This window comes from Heteronotia binoei, chromosome 1, assembly GCF_032191835.1.
Source record: "Heteronotia binoei isolate CCM8104 ecotype False Entrance Well chromosome 1, APGP_CSIRO_Hbin_v1, whole genome shotgun sequence".
NCBI classification, from domain to species: domain Eukaryota; kingdom Metazoa; phylum Chordata; class Lepidosauria; order Squamata; family Gekkonidae; genus Heteronotia; species Heteronotia binoei.
This window is the reverse complement of record NC_083223.1, coordinates 239,064,882-239,083,782: the sequence shown is the minus strand read 5'-3', so window position 1 is coordinate 239,083,782 and position 18,901 is coordinate 239,064,882. Positions and strand designations below refer to the sequence as shown.

The window sequence follows — 18,901 nt, the reverse complement described above, 5'->3', positions numbered from 1 at the left end:
TCTTTTAGTAATCTCCTGCCAAACTTCAGAAGGCATAGACATCTTTCACCCAGAGAAAGGACTGTGACAAAATTCCTAACTGACAAACTGTTTCGTGTGTTACCAAGTGTACCTTGAAATATGCCAGGCATAGGATATTTAGGGCAGTGTCATGCCTCTTGAATTGCACCTGGAAACAGACTGTGGACCAATTAAGTTCTTTCAAAACTCAGGTTGACGTATTCAGTACCAGGGAAGCTTCCCAAGCCATATTCAAAGGCAGTCTGATGTGCAACACATCACAGTTATCAGGCCTGGATAACTGTGTGGACAACAGTATCAAGATCATTTCTGTCCTGGAAGGGCTTTTGCTGGCAAGCCAAATGACATTGCTATTCAATGAATTCTTGTAGTGCTTTTAATTATAAGGCTGGTTCTGAGAATTCCCTCAGACTGAGCACTTGAGCTTCCATCTTTCTGTGGCAGAGTAAGAGCAAAACTTTCCACTGCACATTGCAACTGCCCTCTGCATGCATTCTCTTTGTGCTCGTTGGCTGTGAACAATGCTATCCAAAGCTTGAAGGATGGAGAAAGCCTCTTTAAAGGCTGCTGCTGGTGCCCTTAGAGTCCTAGTATCGCTGTTGCAAGGTTGAAAGGAAGGAGAAAGAGAAAGCTGTCAAGTCCTACCTTACTCTTCCGCTGTTTTCAGTTGGGTTTCAGTGAGGGCAACCTGGGAGCAGTGGCAGAGCTGGCAAGCACAGGTGCTAGGTCCCAGCAGCTTCTCCCACCTTCCATCTTCAGAATGGCTGAGAGAGGTAACTTACTTTCTGGCAGCAGTAAGCATAGAGAACAGCTACTGATGTCCAGGTCTGTCATAACAGAACTGTTATATGAAAGGAAGAACTAGTGGACTGTGTTAAATGTTTTGTTGACCCCTGTTCAGAAACTGTAGTAGAATTAAGTGTTAGGAACATGCTTTAAAGTATAGCAGAAAATTATGAATTAGATGCAGTGATTCCCTTCTGTGGGAAGTTTTTCTTCTCTGGAATAAGACTCCTTACCTTAATAGAAAAGAAGTCATGAGTTCTGATCCTATTATTTAGCTTTCCATTATCTTTCTGGCAGTAGGTGAAAAACTAATGCAAAAATCATGTTGATGAATGCCAGAATTATAAAATTTGCATGTAGCCTAACCTTATTTGTATTTACTCAGGATTAAGTCACACTGATTTTGATCGTTAGGTTTAGACAGGCAGATTATAAACAAGTATAGCTGGAACTCTCTGTCTGGGGCAGTGATGCTCTGTTTGCTTGGGGGGAGGGGACACAATGGGAGGGCTTCTAGTGTCCTGGCCCCACTGATGGACCTCCTGATGGCACCTGGTTTGTTGGCCACTGTGTGACACAGATGGTTGGACCGGATAGGCCATTGGTCTGATCCAGCATGGCTTCTCCTATGTTCTTATGTTCTTAAGTAAATAAATGTGTTGCCATTGGTTTAAATGAATTGTTAGCTATGCACATGTTAACAATTCTTTGTATGATAATAAAACTTAGTTTGAATTTAGAAAGTAACCTTTTAAAGTTATAATATGATAGCAAATAGTAATGGGTAATACTTTGTTTAGGGGAAACAACACAATGTACATTTATGGAACACTTAAGTATGCTTTCCCCCTTTTTTATGTAGGTCTATTGCAAAAGAGCTTGCAGATTGGCTGATCAACAACAATGTGGTAGAACATATTTTTGGACCAAATTTGCATATTGAGGTTAGTTCAAAATAAAGTTCACAAGAAAGGAAGAAAGAAAGCAGTTTTAGTTCCTGATTGTTACTTCTGTCTTAATATTTTCTAGATCATCAAACAGTGCCAAGTGATTCTTAACTTTCTTGCTGCTGAAGGCCGACTTAGTACACAGCACATAGACTGCATATGGGCTGCAGCACAGGTACATGCATATTTATAGAGAAGACCAAGGTACTTTGACAATCAATCACTTTCCTGAGACTCTTTTTTACGAGAATATTTCTGTTGCATAATATACCTACAGATCTTGGGGTATTTCTTACATTATAGCAATCTAAACTGTAATACAGTAGAATGCATCCGCACACCCCTAAAAAGTTATAGCACTACAAGTCATGTGTTGAGGTGAGGCTTTGCTTCATGTTTTGTGTGAAAGAGAATATAGAATGCATGCTGTTCTACCATGTACTACAACTGCAGGCGAAAACAAAGGAATTGCCCAGCCCTCCCAAGCTTTTCATGCCTCTTTGCTGTTTCACTTGGCAGCTGTTTTGATATCGCACAGTCTTACCTTGCTGCCAGTGCAAGTCTAGCCTAGTGGCTCTCAAAGTTTTTTCAGTATGCTCAATTTCTAAATTTATGTGCTGTCTGGGCCTCACTGAATAAAGTTAACACATCGGAATAACCATTCACCATGAAGGCAATGCATTATCTGCACTTCTGTGTATCATGGAGGAACCATTACAAATACTGCAGTCTGTGTTTACAGATCCCATCCCCTTCTGTTTGCTTTTTCTACGGGGGTGGAAAGTGTTTGGGGAAACTCTCTTCATCCACCTCCCTTCCTGGTTTTGGTTTCGCTGTAATTATTTATCCTATAACACGTTTTAAATCTATTGCCATGGTCATTGCAAATGTTCTGTCATTTATTCCCCAAATAACTCTGTTCTGTAGATTACCCTGAATGATTAGTGGCATGCCTAAATTCAGTCAAGGAGGGTTTGTTTGTTTGTTTGTTTTGCAGAGTTACGATTTGAGCCAAGTCTTCCCACTTCCAAACCTAATACTTGAAGCTGAATCACACTGGCTTTTCATGTGCTTTCAGCAGATTAAATTGAAACACTCAGCCATGTAACATTTCTTTGGAGAAAACTTTTTCCATTTGCTAGTTTGCTTTATGTATGTTACATTGAATGTGCAAAATATTTTAAAAGGAAGAATGTGCCACATTAGTGAAATGCAGGAATATGAACCACATTGATTAAAGATATTTTGTTATTAACTCTTAATAATTCTTACCTCTGTCTTTTTTTTTCAGTTGAAGCACTGTAGTCGCTATATACATGATCTGTTTCCCTCACTTATAAAGAATCTGGATCCTGTTCCACTTAGACATCTTCTTAATTTAGTTTCTACCCTGCATCCAAGTGCACATACTGAACAGGTAAAAACAAAAGTTTATAAAGTTTTTCTGTCTTCATTGTACAGTCCTCTGGAAAATTCTAAACAGGTCCTATTGAAGTTGTACATGGACACTACAGTAGTCACGTTACCTGTATGCACTTTACTTTCAGGTGGCCCCCACTTACATTCGTTCTCTTTATCTTTTTTGTGATGGAAACATAATCATAGGATAGCTGTAAGAATTTATGTTGTGCAGATCCAGTGCTCAAAACAACCTAGTTTTATTTAAAACCAAAATTTTGTGTGTGAGGTTTATGGTCACACAAGGAATGATAGAAGTAATAACATTCAGTTTTCTGTTGGACTACCACCATCTGCTTTTGTTTACAGACTTTATATTTGGCATCCATGCTCATTAAAGCACTGTGGAATAATGCACTAGCAGCTAAGGCTCAGTTATCAAAGCAGAGCTCATTTGCATCTTTGCTCAGTACAAATCTACCAGTGGGAAATAAGAAAGGTAAGTATGTTTGCTTAATGGATTTTATAAATAGCTCCCAAGTACACTCGAAGTTTGGGTTGATTTTTTGGATTGCTGCTTATACTGATTTTGGGGAATAATTACTGAGGTGGAGTTTTTTTGTGAGTTGAATTTTGACTTGCTGATTACTTCGTATAATCAGTGCGGAAGGAAAGCATGCAGCTTATAGAATTATTTTGCCTTTTTAAAGAGAGGCATTTTTTTAGGCTCTGCCCCCCAGTTCTAAAAATAAGCAAGCTACAAATGAATTTGTTTGCATTACATCAACCTGAAAAGACAGTAGCAGTCAGAGTTGTTCACAGCTGGGTATAACAGAAGCATGCAGTTTCTTCCTGTGCAAAGCTGAGTTAATTTTAGTGGCAGTTACTGAGTCAAATCCAAGTGTGCTGTTCTGCTGTTGGAAGGATGCTTCCATTGGTGGAGGAGGAGTGGTGATTTTTGCTTATTTTGCTCCCCCTCCCCTATGTTCCTGAGGGTCTCTTAACCTATGGGAGCAGAAATTCAGAGGACTGCAGCAGGAAAAGAGAAGCAGGGAAAATCTTATGTTGCCAGATTTACTCTGCCCAGTGGTGGTTGTGATCTGACCCAATAACACTCTAATGAGATCCATATAACCCTCTCCACATATAAGAATATATGATACACAGTAGTTAGATATTTCCTTAACATTACTTTGCTGTATTAATATAAAACAAGCTGGAGACCCATGAGAGGATTGCAGGAGGGGGGAGGAATCTGGAAATCTCATCTCCCAAAATCTTCACTTCAGGCCTTCTGAATACTCCCCAAGGCTTCAGTAGGCTGGGTTCTCCATCATCTGCCTCTTGTCTCCCTCTTAATTCCATTTAGTTATTCTCAATATTCTTTTAAACATATCTAGTCATCAAGCTTTCTTTTTAGTGTTTCTTTTATTTGCGAGTGTGCGGGTGTTAATTTATGAGGTCATATTTGTATACCTCGGTTGTTCCTTGAGTATGTAGAGATCTCCTGCTTCGTCTGAGAATGGCTGGCTTTTGCCATCAGGTGCAGTCATAGTGATTATATGATGTGTCTCTTAGAACATTTCCCCTTTTTCTCCCTTTCTCTTCAGAGGAAGAAGAGCTCCGAAGAGCAGCTCCATCACCATGTGAGTTGTTGCAGAAAAGCAGTATGGCATTACTTAACAATCTTGATGTCATGATCAGTCTCTGGGGCAGGAACTTTTACATGGTTTGTTTTTGTACAACTGTTCTCTTAGGCAGAGGCTGAAAGAAAGAAAGATTGTGCAGTTGGAGTCATAGCACTTAGCTCAGTGAAAGTATCAACCCAGTGTGCTGCAGCAGTAAAAAAGGCAGTTCTATGCTGGGGGTTATTAGGAAAGGAACTGAAGATAAAACAGCCAATATTATAATTCCCCTTGTAATTCTGTGGTGTGGCCTCATTTGGAATATTGTGGTCGCCTTGTCTCAAAAAGAGCACTGCAGAACTGGAAAAGGCACAAGGAAGTGAAATCAACATGATTAAGGGGTTGGAGGACCTTTTCTATCAGGGAATACTGGAGAGTCTCAGATTTTCCAGTTTAGAAAAGAGACAACTAATGGGAGACATTTGGTTTATAAATTTATGGATGGGGTAGTGAAAGTGGACAAAGCTAACTTTTTCTCCCTGTCCCAAAATACTAGATCTTGAGGACAGATAATGAACTTTGATGGCAGTGGATTCAGAACAGACAAAAGGAAATCCTTCACACAGTGTATAATTAAAATGTGGAGCTTGGTGCCAGAGGATGTTGTGATGGCCATAGACTACTTTAAAAGGAGATGAGATAGATTGGTGAAGGATAGTAGTGGTTACTAGCCCTGGTGACTAAAGGGGACCTCCACATTCAGCAGCAGTAAACCTGTGAATACCAACACCAGGAGGCACATAATGGGTAGGCCTTTGTGCCCTATTTCTGGACCTCCAGAGGAACTGATTGGCCACTGTGGGACAAAGTGCTGGATTAGGTGGACCAGAGGTCTGATCCAGCAGGGCTTTTTTATGCTCTTATTTTAATAAACTAAATATCTTAATATAATTTATGTCCTGCCTCTCAGCTGAGCAGCTAACAACATTTCCATAAAAATATAATGAAACCAAATACCAGTTCGGTGTAGTGGCTAAGTGTGCGGACTGTTATCTGGGAGAACCCGGTTTGATTCCCCACTCCTTCATTTACAGCTGCTGGAATGGCATTGGGTTAGCCATAGCTATCGCAGGAGTTGCCCTCTCCCTCTCAGTCCCACCCACCTCACAGGGTGTCTGTTGTGGGGGGAGAAGATATAGGAGATTGTAAGCCGCTCTGAGTCTCTGATTCAGAGAAAAAGGTAGGGTATAAATCTGCAGTCTTCTACTACTACAAATTAGATTTTATTTTAAAATAGCAATAGGAATCAGTCAGACAGCAGTACTAGCAGTAATAATAGCTACAGCTAAAAAAAATGAGGAAGAGCATAGAATGTTTTTTAAAAAAACTATCGCTATCTATTATCAGAGGCTTGGAGAAAAGAAACATCTTCACCTGGTACCTAAATTCAGAAGAGAAGGTTCCCAGCAAATAAATTTAGGCAGAAAATTCCCCAGATGAGGTGCCATAACAGTGAAAGCCAGTTCACCTCAAAAGATGTGAACACCCACTGCACGGTTTCTATCTCACTAGCTGGATAAGCTTGTCTTCACAAACATATCCTCATCCTGTTTAGACTAATGTATGTATTTATTATCTGCAAGACACACCTGTCATATACTTCTGTGCACCAGCTTCACTCAGGGTAAAGACTTGTTTCAGGTACAATCCTGTAAGCTACACCTTTGTCTGCTGCAGCACTGGTTCTCTGGAATGGTCTTTTTCCTACAAAAAAGCCTTAAATAAACAATTGTGTTCAGTCCTGCTTAGTACAGTAGTTCAGGGGTCTTAGTGAGCATCATACTTGGCACCTGCCAAATAGAGGCCAAGCTGAGATGTGAGGTACTAGAGTAATAGTATACTTAGCTGTTGGCAAGAATGATGAAATTGGCTGTAGTGAAGAGTTCCACACAAGCTGCATGATAGAATTCCGTTGGAGTAACTTGAAATGTTTTTGGAACAGGGTCACCTGCAGCAAGTCCTCAGAGCAGTGACAACAGTGATACTCATCAGAGTGGAGGAAGTGACATTGAAATGGAAGAGCAGCTGATTAGCAGAACTAAACATGTCCAGCAGCGACTTTCAGATACAGAGGTAAGATTAACAGATTTTTTTCCTACCTGATGGTTATCAAGGCAGTTTTAAAAGGCAAGTTGGGTTAATCAAACAGATTAACCAAGTTCTTTATCCCACTAACAAAGAATTGTCAATATGAAGGGTTAGATAATGTTCTGTCTCTCTTGATACTACTGACTGACTGCTCAGGTAACAGGTTAGATTAGGTTAGAGGATGACAACTGAAATCCCATGTTCTGACTACTGGAAGTTCAACTTGTCTGTCAGCTTTGGAGATTCCCCATGTACTGCTGAACTTTCCATGCAGGTTTTCTCTGCAGTCCAAAGGACAGTGAGCTTTTTACAGATGAAAGTTTTGGTTTTGTAGGTGCTGAAATAGATTCCAGGTAATGCCACAGTCCTGTCTGTACAAAGGCATAGTGTACAAAGGCTTAGTGTTGTGCACACTAAGCTAAGGTTTTGGGGAGTCACAGTGGGCAGCTGGGGGAAGGCAAGAATGATTTGTAAGGTCCAAATGATGTTACTTTGAATCTTAAATTAATATTGTACAATGCACACAAAGAAACAGGTATTTAATATATTATTACTAAAGCAAAATATAAGATACAAGTTGACATGTAACAAAATGTAACATGTGTTTGTTTTTGAACATCTGTTAAAAGAGGAAGTACAGGCCATCTAACTGTGTTTTTAAAAAATGATTGCAGGAATCTATGCAGGGAAGTTCTGATGAGACGGCAAATAGTGGTGAAGATGGCAGCAGTGGGCCAGGAAGCAGCAGTGGCCACAGTGATGGATCCAGCAATGAGGCAAACTCCAGCCATGCAAGCCAGTCTGCAGGGAGTCCTGGCAGTGAGGTGCAATCAGAAGACATTGCAGACATTGAAGCACTCAAAGAAGAGGAAGAGGAGGAAGATGAAGATAGAGGTCATAATTCCCAGAAAAATGGCCGGAGCACAGAGTTACGAAGCAGAAAAATGGATTCTCAGTCGGGGATTTGTTTAGGGGATTCACAGGGAGCAACAGAAAGGAGTGGTGTAAGCAATGGCACAGGAAAAGACCATGTTTTTAATACTGAATCTGTGCCGCCAGTGGATAATAGAATTAGAATGTTAGACCCTTGTTCACATGCCGAGGACACAGAACACGATATGGCAGGGGAAATGAGCACAGCACATATATCACAAGGCTCTCAAGATTCTTGTATAACACATACAGGGGACTTTCTTGGAGAAGCTATTGGAAATGAATTATTCAACTGTCGACAGTTTATTGGGCCACAGCATCACCATCACCATCATCACCACCATCACCATCATCATCATGAAGGGTAAGTTATTTGCAGGACTGTGTGTATGCTCTGTGCTGAAACAAAATCTGTATTTTGTGCCAGGGCAGTGCATGTTTTGTGCCTAGAAAAGCTGGGCTTTGTGGACTGCATACATTATTATAGCATGCTTTTCTTCTTCATTCTTAGAACATACTCAACAAAACTCTTGGTGATTGGACAGTGTATCTTATGCATGCCTGACTAAAGTCCATTCATGTGTGATGTGCTGATTGTTACTAGTTCTATTTGATATATAAAGTTTTCTGAATTTTAGCTGTTAGAGATAGACAATATGTTCAATGTTAATAATGTTAACATCATAGCGTTTTAATATTTAGGTGCCCACATATGATTTTTCCATGATTACACTGTTATTTTTGGAGAATAATTCATATAAAGCTTAACTCAGTTTGTGAGAATAAGGTATAATGTAAGGATAGTTTACAGTTTGCAGTACTAAAAGAGCTAAACAGGCTTACTGGCTCCTCACATCTTTTTAAAAAAATACAGAATCATTGCAGCTATAAGATAGGCTTCGTATTTATAGATGTGCTTATAGATTTGACTGTTACAAAGAGTGCTCAAAGCATGTTTAGTTGTGTCATTCAACACCTTTCTTGTATTGTGATTATAAATCTTCCCACTTGTTTATATCTTACAGACACATGGTTGACGACATGTTAAGTGCTGATGATGTCAGTTGTAGCAGTTCACAAGTCAGTGCAAAATCGGAGAAAAATATGGCAGATTTTGATGGAGAGGAATCTGGCTGTGAAGAAGAGCTTGTACAAATCAATTCACATGCTGAACTAACATCTCATCTCCAGCAGCACCTTCCCAATCTTGCCTCCATTTACCATGAACATCTCAGCCAAGGTAAGAGCTAGGAAAGGGAAGGATGGCATGCCATGTTTCCAAAGTAGGTGGCCACTTTAAGGAGGATTTGAAGGAGAAGTAAACAATGTCTGTGATAAAGTATATAAGTGCATAAAATCAGCAGCTTTGGTGGTTAATTGATTATTGATGTACGTACTAACTGAGGTTGAGAACAAAGCTGTGTTACCCCAGTCTTAGCTAAGGAAGAGTTTGTGCTCACTGTCTTCTATGACTAAGAACTAATTTCCAGATCTGCTTGGAGAAGTTGCTTCTAGTATCTGCCTCCTCAACACAAGTATCTAAGGAGAAACTTACTTTGGAAATCAGTAAAACACAAGATTGTTCTTGTTTTGTTAAAAGTAAATTGGGTGCAGTTTACAATACTTGTCTTGAAACTGTATCACTGTTGTTTTTGAGGAACAAGACTCTGATTAGCAGGTGAAATCTGGGGTAGGATCAGATTGTAATTCTCCAAAAATCAGATGCCCTGTAGTACCTGAGTTGAACTCCATTGTGTTGTATGCATTGTGGAGTTTTAATTTTTAGAGGCCTGTCTCTTCTGGTTCGGGTCAACAACAAAAAAGGCTCATTAAGAAGCTGCACTTTTGGTAAGAGGGTCCTTTGCTGTTTCCTTCAATTTCTTGTCAGCTTAGTATTGAATCCCAAGCTGAATGAACATGTAGTGGAAGTTCTGCAGCATTTTATGGGTGATGGCAGCTGCAGTTGAGCCCATGGTTCCGTGCCTTTTGAGTACCACTGAAACCAAGAACTCGACAGCAGCCATATGATCTCATCCAGCTCTGTCATCAGCAAGGATTTATCCATTCGCTTCAGTAGAGGGTATCTATGTAAAGAATGCAAAGGAATGTTCAGAACAGTTTCTTCTGGTGAATAGGGAAGTCTAAACATACATGGAACTCTGTATCTGTCACAGCACACAAATGCTCTGGATTGGGGTGATGATTTTTAATCACATCATAACCAACTTTTTCAAAATTGACATCTGCTTTGCTTGTGAGCTTTGACATCTCACAAAATTAACATCTGCTTTGCTAGTTCACATCCTAACTAGATAACCTTTCTGGTAGAATTTTTTCCAGGCAAATGTGTAGTTCTACATGTTGATAGCCCAAAATTGGGTCTTGATCTGATAATTCCTTTAGAGATAGGAAGATCTGCTTTGTGCATTTGTATTGGTTGTACATCAGAAGTTTAATTTTAAAAATATCATCATGCTTCTTCAAAAACATGCCACAGAAATGGTTGTTGCTCTTTGAACGCCACAGTATTTAATAAAATAATCACATCATGGTGCTTTCATTCCATACCACAAAGAGAGAGTCCCCAAAGATATAGAAATAGTGCCCTTCCTTTGTGCCATTAATCACCATAATAACTTGAGCAAGAAAACTCTAGGATTGCCCATCTTGACTGTAAAAGCTCATAAAACACCAGGCAAGCTCCCAAGACTTGCTGGAACATAATTTCCTGAACCTTGCCATACCCTACATGCCTCTACTGTCAAACCTCTACAATACCCTACATGCCTCTATTGTCAAACTATCCCAAAGGGTAGTTTCTGTACTTCTACAGAAACGGAGGTTTGAACACACACAGATTAATCAAGAGTAGATTCTAAAAGGATGAGACCACTAGCAGAAGACAGTGTGTTGATCTAAGCTAGTGGCTGAATGAGGTGATATTAAAAACTGTAGTGTTATGCAAAGAAGGAAGTTTTTGTGGTTTTCATACCATAACTGATGAGGAAATCAGAAATGATCCTTTAATATGTTTTGATTGCATGTGTTTGTACCCACCTTCCCCACAAATGGTTTTAATGAGTGAAATGTTTCAATTTGTAGGGGTGTGTATGTTTAGCTATTAATAATAGCTGTACATGGACTAAGTCCAGGATGCACATCCATAATTTTAATAACATCTGTCTTTTGTTCAGGGCCAGCAGTTCATAAGCACCAGTACAACAGCAACGCAGTGACAGATATTAACTTGGATAATGTTTGTAAGAAGGGAAATACTCTTTTGTGGGATCTGGTCCAGGATGAAGATGCAGTAAGTAATATATCACACAAGCTTATTTGTCAAAGAAAATGTAGTAATAATTATCAATTACTTTTCTCTTACTTCTTTTAGATTCATCTCTCTGAAGGTTTGATAAATGAAGCAGAGAAGCTTTTGTGTTCATTAGTGTGTTGGTTTACTGATAGGCAGATTCGAATGAGATTCATTGAAGGCTGTCTAGAAAATTTGGCAAATAACAGGTAAAGAAACATGAGTTATAGTTTGGTGTTTTTCTGTACTGGTCAGCTTGTGTTTGTTAATTGTAAAAAAATTGTGCCAGTGTTGTGGCAAGGGAAGTATCTGTATTTGCCTTCATGGCATATCCAGGAAGTCATATATCAGAATATACAATCTTGTGAAGAAAAATAACTGCTTATTATTTGTTTTTAACATGGCCTTAGGTCATTGGTAAACATAACCCAAATGTGGCCACATGAAAAAAAATTCTTATTTAAGGACATGATTTTTTTAAAAAAATATACATCTGCAATTTGATGTGTTAATTTACACACCATCACTTTCCCTCCCCCCTCTTAGATCAGTGGTGGTCTCTCTTCGTCTTCTTCCAAAGTTATTTGGTACCTTTCAACAGTTTGGTAGCAGTTATGATACACACTGGATAACAATGTAAGTACAAAGTTCCCCATTAGGGAAAAAGAGGATGATTCTTATGGGTCTATTTGTAGGTCTTCCACATCTAATTTTACATGTGCAAATGTAAAATATGGATTATATATTTTAGGTTATACCTTGACCTATTCTGAAGTCTTACGATATTTTAAAGTTTCCTTTCCTTTAACTATCATATTAGCTCTTCAGTCCCTTTGACAAGACAATAGCAACACATTCCCTTCCCTTCCATTCACATTCTCCTTTCTATTTCCTTGTCTCGCTCAAATAAAGAACTTCACACCAAACCATATGCACTGCAAACAAGCGCATCCCTTCTCCGCTGTTTCTAAATAAGGGCTTGGATCCATGCAGCTGATTGCTATCCCAAAGCATCACCCATCGTAACACAAGGCAACTTGTTGAATAAGATGTCATTGTAATCTTATTCAGAAAGTCAGAAAGTATATATGGCCTAAACCCAATGAATTACCTACTTTGGGTTTACTATGTGTCTGGAAGTCTCTGCATGCTGGTGTTTTTAAGGACCTTCTGACATTGCTGCCTTGACTTGGGAGTCACAGCAGTGTGGTTTCTTTCCCTGCTGCCAAGGAAATGCATAAGGGCCCAGGTCATATGTCAGGTGGTGTGGGAAGTCATGACAGAGCTTCTTCCACCCCTGCAGTGCATCATTCTCTGGCAGCCAAGGCAGTGGAGTGGGAAGTAGTAGTTACACCTTGGAGTTATTTATGTTACAGTTGCAGCATAGGAAGAAGCTGTGCTATAACAGTTCTCATGCCACAGAGGTTATATGGGGGAGAGGGGGTGCCCTAAAGAAAACTTTGAAAGCTTTTGCTTTCTAAATTTTATTGATCTCAGCATGTTTTATAAAAACTCTTTAAAACTGCCTTTGGTGCCAATATTGATAGAAAAATGGCTTGCTCTGCATCAACCAGCAATCAGTCAGCCATCCACTTTTGCATGGGTCTTCATGCTGCTGTCACCTTATGTGTAATGAAAAGTCCTGGAAACAGATCAGATTTCTGAGCAGCCTTGACCCAAGAAATATAAGGAATTTTAGAACACATTCCAGATAACTTTTTTTTTAAAAAAAGAGAAAGATTGCTTGTATTGTTGGGTTGTGGTGAATTTTCTCCAGTGCATCCTATTGATATGAAATTTTCTATCCCTACCTGGAACAGGTGGGCTGAAAAAGAACTTAACATGATGAAGCTCTTCTTTGATAATTTGGTACACTACATTCAGGCTGTCAGGGAAGGACAACATAAGCATGCATTGTAAGTATGATGTTGCAGGAGTCCTTTGGCTATTCTTGACTGTGTTTAACTTGTTGTGCATGTGTTCTACTGATCCTTTTAAAATCCACTTCAGTGTAGTCAAAAGGACAGCATAAACATACATTATAAATGGTCAGAACTGACTCAGTAATGAAAATATATTTCTGCATAGCCATTGTTATTTATTTAACTTATATACTGCTCTCCCTGCAAAGCGGACTCAGAGCGGTCAACAATTAACGATTGTTGATTATTTTAATTTGGTATCTTGATTAATAGAATGTTTTTTATGTTGATGTAAGATGTCCCATCCACCCCCAGTGCCCTTTTTTGACTCACACTAGCACTTTTGGTGAGTGAAAAGGGATGGATATAAGGTACTCTAAGATTTCCTCTTCTTCCATACTTAGCCTCGTTCCTAAAACTATCCTGTGACTCCCAACAGCAAAATGACTATTCCTTAGCTAAAGCATATTACTACTGTGTTACATAAGCAGAAAAGGAAGTCCAGAAAGAGAGGTGAAGTGATGTAGGCCCGCTTCTTGAAGTGCCCCTGGTAGATGGGTGAGCTGTTTGTATAGAGATTAGCATGATTTAGCATTTGGATAAATATTACATTTTACTGTATTGTGTTACATTGGATTGATTCTAAAGTGCTGCTTTAAGTACACCCAATGACTTAGGGGTTTTAACTTATTCTTTGAACAGCAAAACCCCTATACTATATCATAATTACCTTTAATGCTCTCATAATGGCTTATGATGTGGCATGAGTTGGAGGCTGCTGTTTAAGCCCAAAGTTCCCTTGACTGTTCAAAGTTACTTGCATAAATCCTTGGGTCCTGACTGTCACTAATCTGTTATTATCCACCCCAGGCCTGTCAGATGTACTACAAATCTAATAAACAGAACATTATACGCATTTATATACAATATCTTTTTACAATTAAATTTAGAAAAGTACATTTATGGCAGTAGTGTTTATTAGATATACTTACATTTTAAATAAATATACATTTAAATTAATTAAAAGTTATTCTCAAGTGAAGAATGATGTGCTTATAAAGCTTGTATGATCCTTGGTTATAAAAAGATGAATTTTATATCATAAAGGAGAATGAATAGTAATATTAGAAATGATTAATAGTCTTCACAAAGGAATCAAAGAGACTTACAGTTTTCATCAGTGGAGGAAGGTATGTTTTTATGAGTTGTTTTTCTTCCTTCCTCCAGGGGAAATGCCTATACACCTGTACCTTGTGTTTAATTAATGTAATTCATTGAAAATCCTTTAAACACTAAAAACTTACAACAAACACTTAATTAATCTGATACTGCAGTCATGTGGATACCAATTAAATAAGAGGGCCTTTTAAAATGAAACATATTTGATGGATCCAGTTTAATGTAAAAATTGTCAATCAGTACAATCAGTGTGACCAGATCTGTGGATACGTAAATCCAAAAACTGGAGCCAGAAACAGACAACAGTTCTTTCTACAAACATGGAAAATGCACAGGTTTGCAGTAAAACCTGAAATACAGCCCCCCCCCCCCCCAACAAAAACAACAAACCACCACTGGAGGATTAACGCCCCCCCCAAAAATAAATAAATAAAACAAGCACATGTACCCTGTACTTGAGAGCCAGTATGGTGTAGTAATTAAAAGTGTCAGACTATTATCTGGAGGACCCGAGTTCTAATCTCCTCTCAAGATAAGGAAACTCACTGAGTGACCTTGGGCCAATTACACTCTCTCAGCCTAACCTACATCACAGTGTTGTTGTGAGGATAAAGTGGAGGAGAGGAGAACGATGTAAGCTGCTTTGAGGGGTAAAGTAGTGTATGCATCTGCCTTGAGTCCCAGCAAGAAAGGCAGACTATAAATGATGCAAATAAAATAAAATAATGTAAATAAATAAATACCCACAATAGCTGTTGGTAGAGAACAACAACCGCATTGCTAGCCTTCGGTGTTTGGTTTCTGTCAGTAAAAGGCAAGGAAAGAAGCAAGGCATTTTCCAGGGCTGTTTTGGCCTTTGAGGATGGACTTATTGGGGCCAGGTCCACCAGCAACCACCAGGGCATATACTACCACATGACTTGCAGGCCTGGCCGCTTGCTACTGTTCAACAGCAGGCACCCCACAAAAGCTTGACTAGGATCTGGGAGACTAAGGTTTGAGTCACCATTCTGCCATGGAAGCTCACTGGATGACTTTAATCCATTTATACATTCTGAGGTTATTATGAGGATAAAGTGATGAAGAGGTGAATAATATAAGCAGTTTTGAGTCTATAAATGAAGTAAATAAATAATAACTCCCCCCCCCCCCCACTTCAGCTGTATTTAAAAGGAAGATTGGACTGGGGAGGCAGGCGAAGGGAACAGAAATGTGCCAGGAGCGGGCTTCTGGTTTTGGTCATGGAGGATTGAGCTGCCCTTCAGCAGACGGGCAAATCAGAACCTCTGTTCTGGGCAGAGAAGGTGATCTTAACACCTGCTGCCTATCCCTTCCAGGTAGGGAGGGGGCCAAGAAATGCATGTGAAGTTCTGAGGGGATTTACTTTGGCTGACAAGGAACTCCAGTGGGGTTTCTTTTTGGCTTTGAAGAGTCCCCTGAGAAGGACTGCATTCCATCATCTGCAGAGGATCTCTGAGGCCATTACATTGGCTTAAATCCACCAAGATACAAAGCTCCTATGAGACTGATTAACATCTGATAACTTATGGAGCAGTGCGAAGAAGGATATCAGAACTGAAGGTAAAAGATTTTTATCTATCACTCCGGGACAAATAAATGACTAAATAAAACTAAAAGCAAAGGTCTGGAGCCAGAAACGCAATAGTATATCTATGAGTATAAAGTAGGGGCTGAAATTGGGACTTTAAAATTGTGAGAAACAAGTTTAAAAGAAGAAAAATAGATATTGTTTGGAATACCTGTGGTTTGAATAGAAAACCCCTCCTAGAAGATCGTCTGAGCTGGTGATTATAATATAGGAAGTGTTATCATTGAAACAACGCGAGACTTCACAACCATAGAAAACGAGACTTCGTGTCAAGAAAGGAAGGAAGGTAAAGGACGGTGCCATTAGGAGAAGGGAAGAATAAGTCCTCCAGCCCTCTCTAGGACTCACAACCATAGAGAAGTATTAGCTGCCATTAAAAGAAAGTCAAAATTTTAAAAGCTAATAAAAAGAAATCTGGACATTGAAAAATAGCAGAGCCGGCAGATATCATCATTTAAAGGGTAAGAGCTATTGGACTATATACTTAGAATTAATCTTGGTGTTGTTTTGGAGAAAAAAGTAAAAAAGTTTTTAAACTGACAGAAAAGCTGCGGGAGCCATTTTATGCAAAAATCAGTTTTAAAAAAATTAATATCTTGACTTAGGAGCATCGGAGAATGGTGATTTTGGGCTTATTTAACAGGACATGATCTAATCTATAAGACTGTGTGCTTAAAACTTTAATTGGAGAAGTTAATTTTTGAACCTATTTAAAGCAACAGCTAAGCAGACATGACGGAGCTGAGATCAGCAGCAAAGCAGCAACGTATGAGGGCTGGATTACTTGAAGAAGAGAGAATGGTTAAATTTAAACCAGACAAGACTGATAAAGCAGGATGGCAAGAAGCAATGGATGCTATGGAAGCAAGATTGGCAAATATAATTAGAGAAACAAAAACAGAGTTAAAAAGAGACATTGAGACAAGTGCAGAAGATTTTAAAAAAGATTGAAGATCTCAGCAAAGATTCACAAGCAGCTCTGCAGAAAGTGCAAAAAGCAGAAAAAAGGTGAAACACCTAGATATGAGAATGGATCATGTAGATTCCACTATGCAAAAAATGCAGGAGAAAGCATTACTAGCTGACTGCAAAGTAATGGAGAACCAATTACGGCTAAGTGGGGTGCCTGAGTCTACTACTACTGATGTAAGGACATATATAATTGAAATTATTGCTGAATTTTTAGGAGAAGACCCAGAAGAAACTGATCATTACTATGATTATATCTACAGGGTAAATTCGGAATACACACACACAAAAAATTACCAAGCGATGTGGTGGTAAGATTTGTGATAAGAGACATGGTGGGCAGGATTCTTAGTAAACAATTTAAGAGCCCACTGGAGGTGGATGGCAGTAAAGTAAGAATTATGAAAGAACTGCCAAGGAAAGTGATCAGTGACAGGAGACTCTACAAAAGGGTTGACAGAAGAGCTGAGAGAAAAAGAAATAAGATACAGATGGGAACTTTCAGAGGGTTTGAGTTTTGAATTCAAAGGACGGAGATTTACCATCACAACTATTCAGCAAATGACAAACTTTTTGAGTGAGCATAAAGACTTTGGGGAATCTGATTAAGAATAAAAACCATTATGGATTACATATTAATATCTTGGAATGTAAATGGACTTAACTCACCACAAAAAAGGACAACTTTTAACTGGATTGGGAAACAAAAATGTACAACAAGTACGCATCAAACAAATGGATTACAAATTTTTATGGAATAAACAACTTGGTGTGGAATTTTTTTCATTGGCTAAGGAGAAAAAGGGGGGGGGGGTAGTTTTTTATATCAAACAAGAACTAGACCCGAAATTAATTTTTAAAGATGATGATGGCAGATATATTGCGGTAGAGGTGACATTGAGCTATAAAAGAACTTGGTTGCTGGGAGTATATGCTCCAAATGGAGCAAAAGATATTAAAAGATATAATGCAACAATTAGACCAAGTGGTGCATGATCAACTTATGATAATGGGAGACTTTAATGGAACAGTGAAAAATACTCTTGACAGAACTGGGGGGAAAAATGAAGGGAAACCACCAAAATCATTCTTTGAACTGGTAAAACAAGAGAGTTCAGGGGATATATGGAGGGAATTAAACCCCAAAGAAGGTGATCATACTTACTTTTCGGCAAGGCATAACTCTTTTTCGAGAACTGATATGATTTGGATCCAGTTTCGTATTGTGTGGGATGCATATAAAGCAGTAATGAGGGGCATTTTGATTACATTGAACAACAAGGATAAAAGCCAAAAATAAACAAATGATGGACATTCGGAAAGAAATTGGCAAAAAAGAGAAAGAGCTTAAAAAATGACCTGGGAAAAAGAAGATTATAAGAGAAATTACAATATTACATAGCCAACTGAGCCATTTGCTGAATAAAGAATTGGAATGGAATTTAAAAAGACTACAGCAGAAATCCTTTGAAGATGCGAATAAACCTGGAAGATACCTTGCATGGCAAATGGAAAAAAGAAGGGAGAATAAAGTAATTAACAAAATTGTATCTGGAGAAAGAGACATTGTTAATCATGAAGGCATTATAAGGAAATTTTACAAATATTATGCCAAGCTGTTTAAAAAAGCCAAAGTGTAGGTAGAAAAAGAATTGATGAATATCTACAGAAAATCAAGGTTAACTCATTAACAAAAAACATGGAGAATTTGTTGAATAAACCAATTGAGAAAGGAGAAATAGAGGAGGTGATCCAACTTAATGAAATTAGGAAAAGCACCTGGTCCAGATGGCTTTACAGCAAAATTTTATAAAGTACTCGCAGCGACGCTATTACCAAAACTTCAGATATTGATGAGCACTATAAGAGTAGATGGGAAAGTTCCTAGTACATGGAAAGAAGCAGTAATTTCTTTGATACCAAAAGAAGACAGAGACACCACAATTTCATCACTAAACAATGACTATAAAATATACGCAAGGATTTTAGCAGAACGCCTTAAACAGCATTTGAACAGTTTTATTAAAGAAGAACAAGCAGGATTTCTTCCCAAG

At 38.7% G+C, this 18,901-nt stretch overlaps 1 protein-coding gene across 1 annotated transcript in view; it reads left to right on the top strand.

Annotated features, from left to right (window-relative positions):
• Window positions 1-18,901, top strand: part of USP34 (ubiquitin specific peptidase 34) — a 169,166-nt gene that overhangs the window by 62,950 nt on the left and 87,315 nt on the right. The window contains exons 9-20 of the mRNA XM_060249781.1: window positions 1,670-1,751; window positions 1,837-1,929; window positions 3,046-3,171; window positions 3,522-3,651; window positions 4,763-4,798; window positions 6,780-6,910; window positions 7,600-8,222; window positions 8,884-9,098; window positions 11,053-11,168; window positions 11,250-11,377; window positions 11,715-11,804; window positions 12,989-13,084. Coding sequence (XP_060105764.1) covers window positions 1,670-1,751; window positions 1,837-1,929; window positions 3,046-3,171; window positions 3,522-3,651; window positions 4,763-4,798; window positions 6,780-6,910; window positions 7,600-8,222; window positions 8,884-9,098; window positions 11,053-11,168; window positions 11,250-11,377; window positions 11,715-11,804; window positions 12,989-13,084 — 1,866 coding nt within the window. The remainder of the gene's footprint in view (window positions 1-1,669; window positions 1,752-1,836; window positions 1,930-3,045; window positions 3,172-3,521; window positions 3,652-4,762; window positions 4,799-6,779; window positions 6,911-7,599; window positions 8,223-8,883; window positions 9,099-11,052; window positions 11,169-11,249; window positions 11,378-11,714; window positions 11,805-12,988; window positions 13,085-18,901) is intronic.